This window comes from Staurois parvus, unplaced genomic scaffold, assembly GCF_062004578.1.
Source record: "Staurois parvus isolate SC_StPar_1 unplaced genomic scaffold, SC_StPar_1.0 ptg000199l, whole genome shotgun sequence".
NCBI classification, from domain to species: domain Eukaryota; kingdom Metazoa; phylum Chordata; class Amphibia; order Anura; family Ranidae; genus Staurois; species Staurois parvus.
In genome coordinates, this window is record NW_028317995.1 from 2,520,954 (window position 1) to 2,533,619 (window position 12,666).

Here is a 12,666-nt window from a genome sequence, read left to right on the forward strand (position 1 = left end):
CGTGAAAGGAATCCCAACCCCTCAATAGGACACCGATGGCCGAAAACAAAAAAACAGGGCTTATAACCCTCCCTTACTCTATCCAACAATTAAAAAAAAAAAATTTTGAATTTTTACTTCCCTGTAAATTCTTTAACTTACAGTACAGGACATGGGACTTGTATTCAAAGACCATAGGTTATATGCAGGCTACTTTCAGGTGACTGGATAATAACAAAAAACTCTCTTAGAGAAAACCCCTATTGCGTGTTCTTATTACCACCTACTCTATGAGACTGCAGTTTTTATGCAAGCGAAAAGGAATGTCCAGAGAACAAAGAGGTGAAGGGCCTGTGTCCTGCAAAGTACTCAAACAAGGAATTTACAGATCAAAATCTCAATCATACAAAAGAGGACTTGTATTCATAGACCATGGGACATCCCTAAGCAATAAACTGAGGGGTGGGACAACAACATAGCAAACAGAACTGTCAACAGGCCAACCCCCACCTCAAAAAACACTTTGATGACAGCTTGGAGCACCTTACAGCCAAAATATGCATCAGCTCAGGCCTGAACATCCACATGGTAGAATCTGGAAAGCATGAGAACGAGAACAGAGGACCAGGCGGAGGCCTTGGAAATCTTGCAATACAGATGCTGCAAAGCCCAATAAAGCCCAAGAGACACCAACAAACCTGGTGGAATGAGCTTTGTAAGGGAAAAGAGGAACTCCTTATCCAATCTTGATTGGTCAGAACTGGAACTAAGCTGTCCTAGAAGTACTACACAGAGAAGAGGGAGAAGAGCAGGGACTTCGAAAATCCACAGACCACTGCATGGGTAATAACAGCTCAGTATCCATGAAAGTAGGTACAGCAAGTACCGGGGGTGAAGGGGTACGATGTTCATCTTTTAATGCCACAATAGCACCAACCTCTCCCCCCAAGTTACCCCTTTTTGGAAAGTAGACACCACAAGGAATTTAAAAAGAGGCATGGTGAGTATTTTGCAGATCTAATTTTTCTCACAAGGTTTTGAAATATAAAAAAAGAAAAAATATGTTTTTGTTTTTTTTCTTCCATTTTCAAAAACTTATGGCAACAAATGAGATCTGCAAAATACTTACTGTGCTTCTTATCAAATTCTTTGGGGTGTCTACTTTCCAAAAAGTGGTCACTTGGGGGGGTTTGGTGCTATCCTGGCATTTCAGGGGCTCCGAAACTGTGATAGGTAGTCAGGAAGTGTAATGAGGAAATCAAGCCCTTTAAAAGCCTGATGCTGCTTATTGGATTTTGCGGTCCTGTACTTGTCTAGACTGCCAAAATGTCTCTCACATTTGGTACCCCCATACTAGGGAGAAATAGCAGAATGTATTTTGGGGAGTAATTCCACATATACCCATGGCATGTGTGAGCAATACATCATTTAAGTGACAATTTTGTGTAAAAAAAAAAATACAATTTTTTTGTTTGTCATTTTCCAAAAACTTGTAAAAAAATAAATTCTTCTATTGATTCAACATGCCTCTCAGCAAATAGTTTGGGGTGTCTACTTTCCAAAAAGGGGTCGGTTTGGGGGGTGGGGGCATTTTATGCCCAGCATTAGAAGTTTATGCCACACATTACTCACTCTTAACCATCTGAAGATCAAGCTTTTTCTGACACTTTGTTCACATGAAAAAAAAAAATCTGTGTTTTTTGCTAGGAATTTAATTTAAACCCCAAACATAATATATTTTTTTTAAGCAAACACCCTAATGAATAAAATGGTGGGTGCTGCAACTTTGTATGTCACATAGTACTCGAGCAGCAATTTTTCAAACGCAATTTAAAAAAAAAAAAAAACACTTTTTTTTACTTTTAATGCAAAAAAACCACGAAATATTGGCCAATTATTTGGTAAAATATAAAAGATGATGGTATGCCGAGTAAATAGATACCAAACATGACATGCTTTAAAACTGCGCATGCTCCGTGCTATGGTGACAAACTGCATACGTTTTTAATATCCATAGGCAACGTTTTAAAAGCCTTTACAAGCTACCATTTTAGATTTACAGAGGAGGTCTAATGTTAGAATTACTGCCCTTGATCTGATGTTCGTGGCTATACCTCACATGTATGGTGTATCTGCTGTTTTCATACTGGAACAGGGTCAAGGCTCACAAACGCAGATGCGCGCGTGCGTGGGGGAGGGGGGGCGAGGGTACTTTTTTTTTTTTTTTTTTGGAGTTATTGTGATTTCAATAATTTTAACACTGTCCCCTTCATTTTTTTTTTGGATCACTTTTAATGCTATCACAGGGAATACAAATATCCCCTATAACTTCAATGGGCATTGTCATATATTATTTTTTGAGGAATCTGGGGTCTATCAGACTCTAGATCTCTCCTCTGCCCTTACATTATCTAATCAAACCAAAATCGGTGTGATCAGATGCTTTCCCAATTTACAAATGGCGCTGTTTATATCCTGCTAAACTGATGTGATGAAATGCTCGTAGCTTCCAATTTCTTAGGCTATAGAGATGATTGGCACCATTCTGGTCTCCAATCAGCTCAGAAACACCGGCTGCATTCTCAGGTTGCCCGAGATGGCACAGGACCGCTCGAGAAGGCCGTGGAAGGCAGTGGGGGAGGGGGGCATCGTCTCCCGCTATTTGTAAAAGGAATCCTGTTGCCACTAAAATTGCTTTTACGTGAAAGCCGATTGCCGGCTGAAAAAAACGTACCAGGATGATGCCTGCAGCTGTAGGCATCATCCTGGTATAACCAAAGTCCAGTGATGTACCAGTACGTCGCTGGTCCTTGTTGGGTATACAGTAATACCTCGGATTATGAATTTAATTCGTTCTGCAGGACATTTCGTATAGCGAAGAATTCGAAAACCGAAACACTGTTTCCCATAGGAATGCACTGAAAACCAATTAATCCGTTCCAAAGGTCAGAAAAACAGTAAACGCTACTAAAATACCGCATGAGTTATTTTATTAACTCATGCAGTATTTTAGTAGTGGCAACCATGTGTTAATGTTTCAGCTGTCAGTGGGGTTCCCCACTGACAGCTGAATGTAAAAGAATTGCTGGCAATAAAATTATTTTACACTCAGCTGTCAGGTGCCAGTTTTTAAATGTAATTACCGGTTTGTTTTTTTTTCTTCACTATACAGTAGTTCAGAAATTCATCTGTCACTTTCCCTCTTCAGCTAAAAGAGAGAAAGTTTCTTTTAGTTTATTTCCCCAAAAGAAACAATGTTTCCTTTCAGTTTCTTAAAACATACAATGTTTCCTTTCATAGGAAAAATAACTCAGCGAGCGCTCAATATAAATAAGCGACTAGGCACAGTAAAAGATAACCATAAAACCTTCCAAATAACACATATAATCAAGGTAAGTGCAGCGCTAAACATATAAATATATAAAGAGTTCTTCAATAAATCAGTAGTCCTTAGTATAAATCATATATGCATGAAAAAAGGTTCTAAAACAATAGAGCTCCGTGTGACTTCACATGTTTCAGTGCAAAAGTCCTTCAGATAGGTGACAGGCAAGGTAATGGGTAAAGTGCGCACTCACCGAACGCGCAATGGTTATGTGCAGTGTATAGTATAGTGGAGGTCTGCAAATGGGTCCCTCTCAGCATAGGAAACGGGATCGACCCAGGATATGTAGATGTCATCAAGATATATTCAACCATCACCTGGTGACGTTGCACTTGCGGTCGGATTAATGAATTGTATGAGAGTGAATGGTCCGGGGAAGTGTCGCCTGGCTGTGTGGACTTGGCTGCCTGTCCCGTCTTATCACCCGGTGTGTGTCCTGTACATCCTCCATGAGCGCTGTTCAGCAGGTTTCCAAGAAGAAGAAAAAATTGCCCTGCAAGCCAAGGGACAATCTACAGCTCTTTACCGAGCACCTAATCCCCTGGAGCTCCCCCTGGTGACCACTGTACCACAATGACGAGACTGCACCCGTGTCCTTAAAGGGGACCTCCGGTTGAATATATCTTGATGACATCTACTTATCCTGGGTCGATCCCGTTCCTATGCTGAGAGGGACCCATTTGCAGACCTAAACTATACTATACACTGCGCATAACCATTGCGCGTCCGGTGAGTACACATTTTACCCATTACCTTGCCTCTCACCTATCTGTTTGAAGGATTTTTGCACTGAAACATGTGAAGTCACACGGAGCTCTATTGTTTTAGAACCTTTTTTCATGCATCTATGATTTATACTAAGGACTACTGATTTATTTAAGAACTCTTTATATATGTATATGTTTAGCGCTGCACTTACCTTGATTATAAATGTTTCCTTTCAGTTTCTTAAAAGATACAAAGTATCCTTTAGCTTTGGGGAAACTGACAGCTAATGTGAGCTATAGTGACGAAAAAAAAAAAAAAAAAAGATGGCAATTGCATTTAAAAATCAGCACTGACATACAGTTCGTATTTGTGAAAAAACATTTGTAAACTGAGGCATTATTTTTAATGGCTTTTCATTCGTAAACCGATAATTATGTTAACAGAGGCATTCGTAAACCAAGGTATTACTGTATATGCTATGTTCTTTTTTTTTTTGTATGCAGCCTGTGGACTGAATGGAAAAAAAAAAAAGAAAAAAGTGTGTGGTATGCCCACCATTAGAATATACCACCCTGCATCCACCCACTTCCAATGGTGGGCACACGGTGCCACATGCACCAGTTCCAAGACTGTACAAATGTCTAAATAGTGGCACACTTGAATAAAAGTTGTCCACGCATAAGTGGTACCCCATATGGAAAAAGGATGACACCAAGTCCCAAACCATCTTGCCACTACTCCTCATGTAGTCTGGGCATCCAGGGGGCTCCACGTAACTATCTTTGCCCTCGTAATTCCGAAACTTATAAGTATAGCATGTTGTCCTCCTACAGGTCTTCTACATCTTGACCCCATATCTGGCTTGCTTGCTGAGGAGAAATTGTTTGAATGCAAGGCCGCCAGAAAAATTAATGAGGTACTCATCAACGCAGATTTTTTTGCTGGGGAGTATGGATATCTGCAAATGTTTGGTTAAGGTGATTTACGAGGGGCTGAATTTTGTGTAGCCGGTCAAATTCAGGGTCATCCCGAGGACAACAGAGTGTATTGTTGATTATTCAGCCTAAGATTTGAAGAAACTGAATCATCCTTTGGATGCCGGGAGACAAGGTTGTGGTTGATAAGTCCTTTTGTATAATGTTATCCAAGTACTCTGCAAAAAGCAGAAAAGTATTGATGTGAAGGGAAGATAAGCATCTTGTATGTCTACTGATGCCAGAAATTCTTTTGTCTGAGAGAAGCAATGACAGATCTTGCCAGTTCCATATGAAATTTTGGTACACAAAAAAATCTGCTTACAGATTTTAAGTCCAATATAGGACGTATCCCTCCATTTGGTTTGATGAATGTGAATAGGTTTGAATAAAAACTTTGGTATCTTTCCACTGGAGGTACTAGCAGAACCATTCCTTATGACGGAGGTTGGAACAAGATAGCCAGCCAGCAAATCTGCTTGTTTATGAGTTGATGGCAGATTGATGGGTAAGAAGCAAAGAGGGGGGAAGAGATAGAAATCCTATTTTGTACCCCTTTGATTTGACATATTTAAGGTCTGGCGCATACGGAATTTGAATTGGCACAAAAGCCTTTTAAAAAATAAATTCTCCAAAAAGGTCCATCACCTAAGGACACTAGAAAAAACTGGCGTGGGTAAGGTAAAATGAGCATGCAGTAGGGGTGGCCTTAGCAAAGTTTTTTTTTTTTTGTTTATACCAGTGTCCAATCATCTAAAGGTAGCCTGCATATAACTCATGGTCAGGCAAAGCTTGCTGCCTTTTTTTTTGGCCATCTGTGTTCCGTTGGGCAAAAAAAAAAATGTTGTATAATAACAACAAAAAGTCTTTTTCTGTAAACACAAAAAGGAGTGAGAATAAATGTCTCCAAATTGAGTATGGGTGGATAAAGCAACCCCATTGGAAGATTTCCCCTCTATTCCTGTTCCTGTTCCAAAAATGCTTGAATTTTTCTTCACTTTCTGTCCAAGTAACATAGTGGCTAGACATAGATATTAATAAACAACAAATAAATGGTTTTAGCTTTAGATGCACTTGTGGGTGATGTAGCACTGTAACACAGATTTTCCATGTTAAAAATTATCTGATCGCATACAAAATCTTTTTTTCTCTGCAGAAAAGAGAATGAGGCTTTTATGAGCCATAGCTAAACTGCAAGAAAGCAGATGATAAAGTCACAGCACGTCCTGGTGGTGCAGAAATACGAATAGGTTATTGTTAATACCTGTTCTTTTTTGAGACAAATCTGTCAGTTCATGGTCAGCCTTCAATTGGTTATGCAGTATTTTTTTTTTTTTTTATTCAATCAGTGGCTTGAACAAAAAAAAAAAAAAAAAAAAAAAGAAAGACAGATTCTCACATCCACATACAGTTGTGTTCAGCATAATAGCAGTCAGACATCATTAACCTGATCAATGACTGTTTTTGGTAGAAATTTCTACATGGCAAATAATTTACTAGCAGGTGTAGTAGTTTAATAGAAATCCAACAGACCCAACAGTCATGACATGCATGCTGCTGATTCTGTGTAATTGAATCACTAATTGAAAGGGGCATGTTCAAAATAATAGCAGTGTGGAGTTCTATTAGTGAGGTCATTCATTCTTTGAAAAACAGGGGGCAATTATTGCCCTTATTTAAGGAAGGAAGGCAGCAAATGTTGTACATGCTGGTTACAATGCATTTCTCTCTGAAATGAAGAGGAAAATGGGTCGCTCCAGACATTGTTCAGAAGAACAGCGTACCTTGATTAAAAAGTTGATTGGAGAGGGGAAAACATATAAAGAAGTGCAGAAAATGATAGGCTGCTCAGCTAAAATGATCGCAAATGCTTTAAAATGGCAACAAAAACCTGAAAGACGTGGAAGAAAGTGAAAAATTACCATTCGAATGGATAGAATAGCCAAAATGGCAAGGACTCAGCCAACAATCAGCTCCAGGAAGATCAAAGAAGGTCTAAAGTTACCTGTGAGTACTGTTACAATTAGAAGATGCCTATGTGAAGCCAAGCTATCTGCAAGAAGCCCTCGCAAAGTCCCCCTGTTGAAAAAAGACATGTGCTGAAGAGGTTACAATATGCCAAAGAGCACATTGACTGGCCTAAAGAGAAATGGCGCAACATTTTGTGGACTGATGAAAGTAAGATTGTTCTTTTTGGGTCTAGTGGCCGGAGACAGTTTGTCAGACGACCCCCAAACACTGCATTCAAGCCACAGTACACTGTGAAGACAGTGAAACATGGTTGTGCAAGCATCATGATATGGGGATGTTTCTCATACTACGGTGTTGGGCCTATTTATTGCATACCAGGGATCATGGATCAGTTTGAATACATCAGAATACTTGAAGAGGTCATGCTGCCTTATGCTGAAGAGGAAATGCCCTTGAAATGGGTGTTCCAACAAGACGATCCCAAACACACCAGTAACCGTGCAATATCTTGGTTCCAGACCAACAAGATTGACGTTATGGAGTGGCCAGCCCAATCCCCGGATCTTAATCCAATAGAAAACTTGTGGGGTCACATCAAAAATGCAGTTTCTGAGGCAAAACCAAGAAATAGAGAACTGTGGAATGTAGTCCAATCATCCTGGGCTGGAATATCTGTTCACAGGTGCCAGAAGTTGGTTGACTCCATGCAACACAGATGTACAGCAGTTCTCAAAAACAGTGGTTATAAAACTAAATATTAATTAAGTCATTCAAAGGAAAGCAAAATCTTCAAACATTTTTCAGTTTATATAGTGAATGTTTGAGTTTGTAAAGAAGAATACAAACACTGCAATTTTTTTGAACAGTCTAATATTCACTTTTCTTCCTTTTTTTTTTAGAGGAACAACACAAATTTGATATATTTTTCTTCGTGTTGTGATTTGGAATAGAATGTGTAGCGTTCCCAATGCATTTGTGTGTATGGAAATAAAAGCTATTAGAAGGATTTTGAGCTTTATTCACTTTTTTCAAACACACTGCTATTATTTTGAACACAACTGTATGATATGGATGCAGGAATCTCCCCCGATATGCTATTGGACTCCCCCCAGCTGTCAGAATACACAGATCAGCGCTGCAGCCACTAGGTGTATACGCTGATCGAATGCTGGTTTTCCAGCAAAACTGTTCAACAGAAGCTCGCTTAACGACCAGATTCTGTTGAACAGGGAGGGATACACACACACATTAAAATTTGGCTGGTTCCTGCTGAACTGGCTGAATTCCAATCCATGTATAACCTGCTTAGGTCTCATATGTTTTAGAATGAAAAATTGACTATGCTGTGTATAAACACAAAGTAAAAATATTAACAACCCTTTCTTTTTTTTTTTTTTATCACCTTTCACCACTTACACATTCTCTTCTGTTAGGCTCTGCTCCTCTCCCACCTTGTGCTCACTTTGGACCGAGCTTCTTTGGTCAAGAACGTCAGACTGTGGCTCTAACCTTATTCTCTTAACCTGATCCTATGCAGAAAAAGGAAAGGGAAACAGGCAGCAAAAAAAAAAAAAAAAAAAGACAAAAATTGTTAGAATGCAAGCAGTGGTTGTAGAGGCAGAACAACACTGAATCAGAAATGAGGCTAGGAAATTACAACAAGCTTCATGTCAAATAAATTTACAGCTTTTAAATGTTTAATGTTCTTTAAAAAATAAAATTTTCCAATTGTTGAATAAAATTTGATTTTATTAGACATATCCTAGGGACTAAAAAGTGATTCTAAAGTTAGAAAATTTTACCACTTGTTCCCCCCCCCACCTTCCCTAAAACACTTACCTGAGTCCTCTCTCAATCCAGCATTGTGCACAGCTGCGGCTCTTCTCTCCCCTCTTTATAGACTCACAGGAGACTCTGAGATCAGCAGGAGCCATTGACTCCTGCTGCTGTCATTCAAATCCTGTGAGGGGTGGGGTCACACAGCATGGATGCACACAGGGAGCGTGCCCGCACATGTGCTTCTACAGCACATGGCGTGTTAAGGGGGCAGACAACGGAGAGGAGGAGCAGAGAGTAGGGATGCACCAAAATTTCAGTGCGCTACATGGGTGTTTTCGGCCAACATGAAAAAAAAGCACCGATACAGGTGATGAAATAACCCCACCCCTCCCCCGCTGCTGCTGCCGCCACTCGGTAGTTCTCAGCCTTACCTGAGAAACCATCGAACGATCCCGGCGCTGGGCATAGAGAGGAGTGAAGGAAGGATGGCCTCCACTCATCTCAATGCCCTTGGAGGACCGGAGCGATGTAACTTCCGGTTCCGGCCAAATTCTTTTTTTTCTTTTTCTTTAAAAGCACTAGATCAATGCGTTTTTTTTTTTTGATCCAATGATTTACATTGTAGAGGAGAGATGTGGGGTCTTATTGACCCCCTATATTTCTCCATAAAGAGGACCTTTCACTAATTATTTCTATCACAAGGGATGCATGCATTTCTTGTGATAAGAATAAAAGTGCTTAAAATTTTTTTTAAAGGGACAGTGCAGAAAAAAAAAAGGCCGTATGTGGATATGTAAATGGTGTTCAAACCACACACGTGAGGTATCGCCACGAACGTCGGAGCAAGAGCAATAATTCTCGCACTAGACCTCCTCTGTAACTTTACACTGCTAACCTGTAGAAATTTTTAAAGCATCACCCATGGAGATTTTTTTAAGTACCGCAGTTTCACGCCATTCCACAAGCGTGCTCAATTTTAAAGTGTGACATGTTGGGTATCTATTTACTCGCCGTAACATCCCCTTTCATATTTTACAAAACAAATTGGGGTATATATTGTTTTTTTTTTTCAATCAATGTGTATTTTTTTCGGCACCAGAATTTTCATTTCAGTGCACCACTAGCAGAGAGCGCTGACGGGACTCCAGAAAAGGAGGCAAGGGGCCACTCTGAGCTATACCATTGCACAGAGCAGGTAATCAAACTTTACAGAGACAAAAAAGAAAAGGGATTTTTGTTACTCACTGTAAAATCCCTTTCTCTTTCGTTCATTGACGGACACAGTTCTTCTGAATCTTGACCATAGGGCTATATTGCCCCCTACTGGAGTAGGACACTAGGCAGAAAAGAACCCAGATGAGGAAAGAACAAACAGAGGGCGCACAGGCCTAGTACATTACCATAAAAAGTGTTCAATAAGAAATAAAGTAGGTGTTGTACTTACAAACGCTGACGCGTTTCGAGGACTTGCCTCTTCCTCAGAGCCACAAGAGGCAAGTCCTCGAAACGCATCAGCCTATTGGATGTCTACACTCCCTATTGCGGACTGTTACTCAGCGCAGTGTTGACCCAGCTGTTCTTTTATGATGTACCTTGACTTTGTCGTTTGAGTACAACACCTAATTTATTTCTTATTAAACATTTTTTATGGTAATGCACTAGGCTTGTGTGCCCTCTGTTTGTTCTTTCCTCATTTAGTATATTTGGATTTCCCCGGTCTATTGAGGGCAACAAGGTGTGCATGTTCCAGGACATTCTTAATGTGGTTTTAGCCTGCATCAAGTCCATCCCCAAGCGCAGGAGAATTTTTGTTTGCTGGTCCTTAGAAAAGAACCTATTACTGCCTATGGGCAGTCCTAGCTAGCATCAAACCCAGTCTCTGCTATAGGCAACCCTGTTAGTCACAAAGCCGTGTCAGAAGTATAAATTCCAACAGAGGAGTGGGTGCCGTGTCCGACAATGGAAAGGAATTTTACGGTAACAAAAAATCCATTTTCTCTTTCGTGCATGGATGGACACAGCTCTTCTGAATCTTGACTATAGGGATGTATCAAAGCAGTGCCTCAATGAGGGGTGGGCAAACCAAAAAGCAACTGGAACAGCCAGGCAAACATGCCAGCCACCTAAACAATCTCTAAAGGGGAAAACAAAGAGCCATATGCAGCAAGCTGCTGCAATGTTCATTGTAACCTGCTCCGGAATAGCGCACACCTGAACAGGTGTCGGCCAGATCCAACGGGATGTTGCGGCAGAGGAGGCCACCAGGCCTTCTATTGGGCTGTCTATGAGCATTAAGAGAGAATGTGGCCTCCGTCAGGAGGCCGCGGTGGACAGGCACACACACCCTGACCAGGAGCCCCCAGAGAAGGTTCATCCAATGCTCCAGAGAAAACCCAAACGCTCACAGCTCCAGGGAATTGATGGGCAAGAAAACCTTCTCCAGAAACCAACGGCCTCATGCATATCTCGAACTTGAGACTACCCAGCTGGACTGGCCGGCATCCATCATGACAACAGTCCAAAAGGAGGGAAAGAAAGGACTTTCTGGCCTACGGGGTAGGGTACTGGAATGCCCATGGGAGGGAGACCTTTCTCGACAGTTCCAGGAGAACCTAATTGTTCAGGGAGGCAGTAGATTCATCCCACTTGGACAGGATATCCTCCTGCAGAATACTGGTATGGAACTGTGCATATAGAAGTACCTGAAAAATTGACACTAAGACCCACAGCCTGCATGCAAGACCTCGGGGAAGAGCTCTTGCGAGACAAGAGCAGTTGGACCACCATGCAAAGCTCCCGCAGTATGTCCACCAGAAGAAACACTTTGGCCTGCTCAGAGTCTAGAAACAGGCCCAGAGGCTCCAGTCTCCTGGACGGGGCAGACTTCTTGAGGTTCAGGACCCACTCAAAGTCCTGCAGGGTGCAAATCGTGATCTCCACGCTGTCCGTCAGCGTGACCAGAGAGCTCGCGCACTGGAGCAGGATGTCCAAATAACCCCGTTGTCTCTTTAACGCTAGGACTGGAGCCTGCACCTTGGAGAGTTAAGGCCAGCACCACCAATCAATAATATGCATCCACAACTGCAAGCGTAGGAACTGCTGAAGTCCATCGCACATAGAAAATGAGCAGGCATACATACATGTTGTCTATGGATGCTGGAAAGAATATTGATGAAGGTAAGCCACAAACTAACCAATAATTCCACCTCAAACCTCCGGACCAGCACAAAACAATGCAGGCCTACAGGTCCAGGATCAGAGGAGTCCCGACCTTTCTTGGGACAGTGAACAGAGTTGAGTAAACTACAACCAGACCCATCTCCAGTACAGTGATGAGCACTCCCTGGCGAAGCGGGGCCTGTACCGCACTGCACAGGGCCTGAAGGCGCAACAGCGAGAAGGCCACAAACACCAAAAGTCCGCGGGCACTTCGGGAAGCGGAACATCCCCCACCCCTCACCACCAGCAATCAATCCAAGCTCACCACAGAAGCGGGAATCAATAAACACCCTACATGGCCCCCCACAGCCAAAGAGACTATGCAGCATTGTCCCAATGGACCTCCTTTGGGCTAGTTCGGGGGGCTACCATCCAACCGGGGAACGGTTACATCCTCCAGTTGGGGGGATGGCGGGGTGAACAGCACACAGGCCCAAGCAGCCCAGAAAGGAGCGTGTGTGCGTGTGAAGGGGGCGCGGGGGGGGGGGGAGGGGGTGGAAGGAGAACAGGGCACCCAACCCCACACCAATTCACTACAGGAGGTATAGAGGGAGAGGGGGGGAGAAACAGACCCTAGGAGGAGAGGAAGAGGACTCCGAAGGGACCGACCACCCTGGAAGTACCCGCAGGTTACAGGCAACACTCCCAAGA

At 42.1% G+C, this 12,666-nt stretch overlaps 1 protein-coding gene across 4 annotated transcripts in view; it reads right to left on the minus strand.

Annotated features, from left to right (window-relative positions):
- Window positions 1-12,666, minus strand: part of ACIN1 (apoptotic chromatin condensation inducer 1) — a 204,569-nt gene that overhangs the window by 79,111 nt on the left and 112,792 nt on the right. For all 4 annotated transcript variants that reach the window (XM_089678204.1, XM_089678203.1, XM_089678206.1 and 1 more), the window contains exon 8: window positions 8,434-8,546. In XM_089678204.1, coding sequence (XP_089534330.1) covers window positions 8,434-8,546 — 113 coding nt within the window. The remainder of the gene's footprint in view (window positions 1-8,433; window positions 8,547-12,666) is intronic.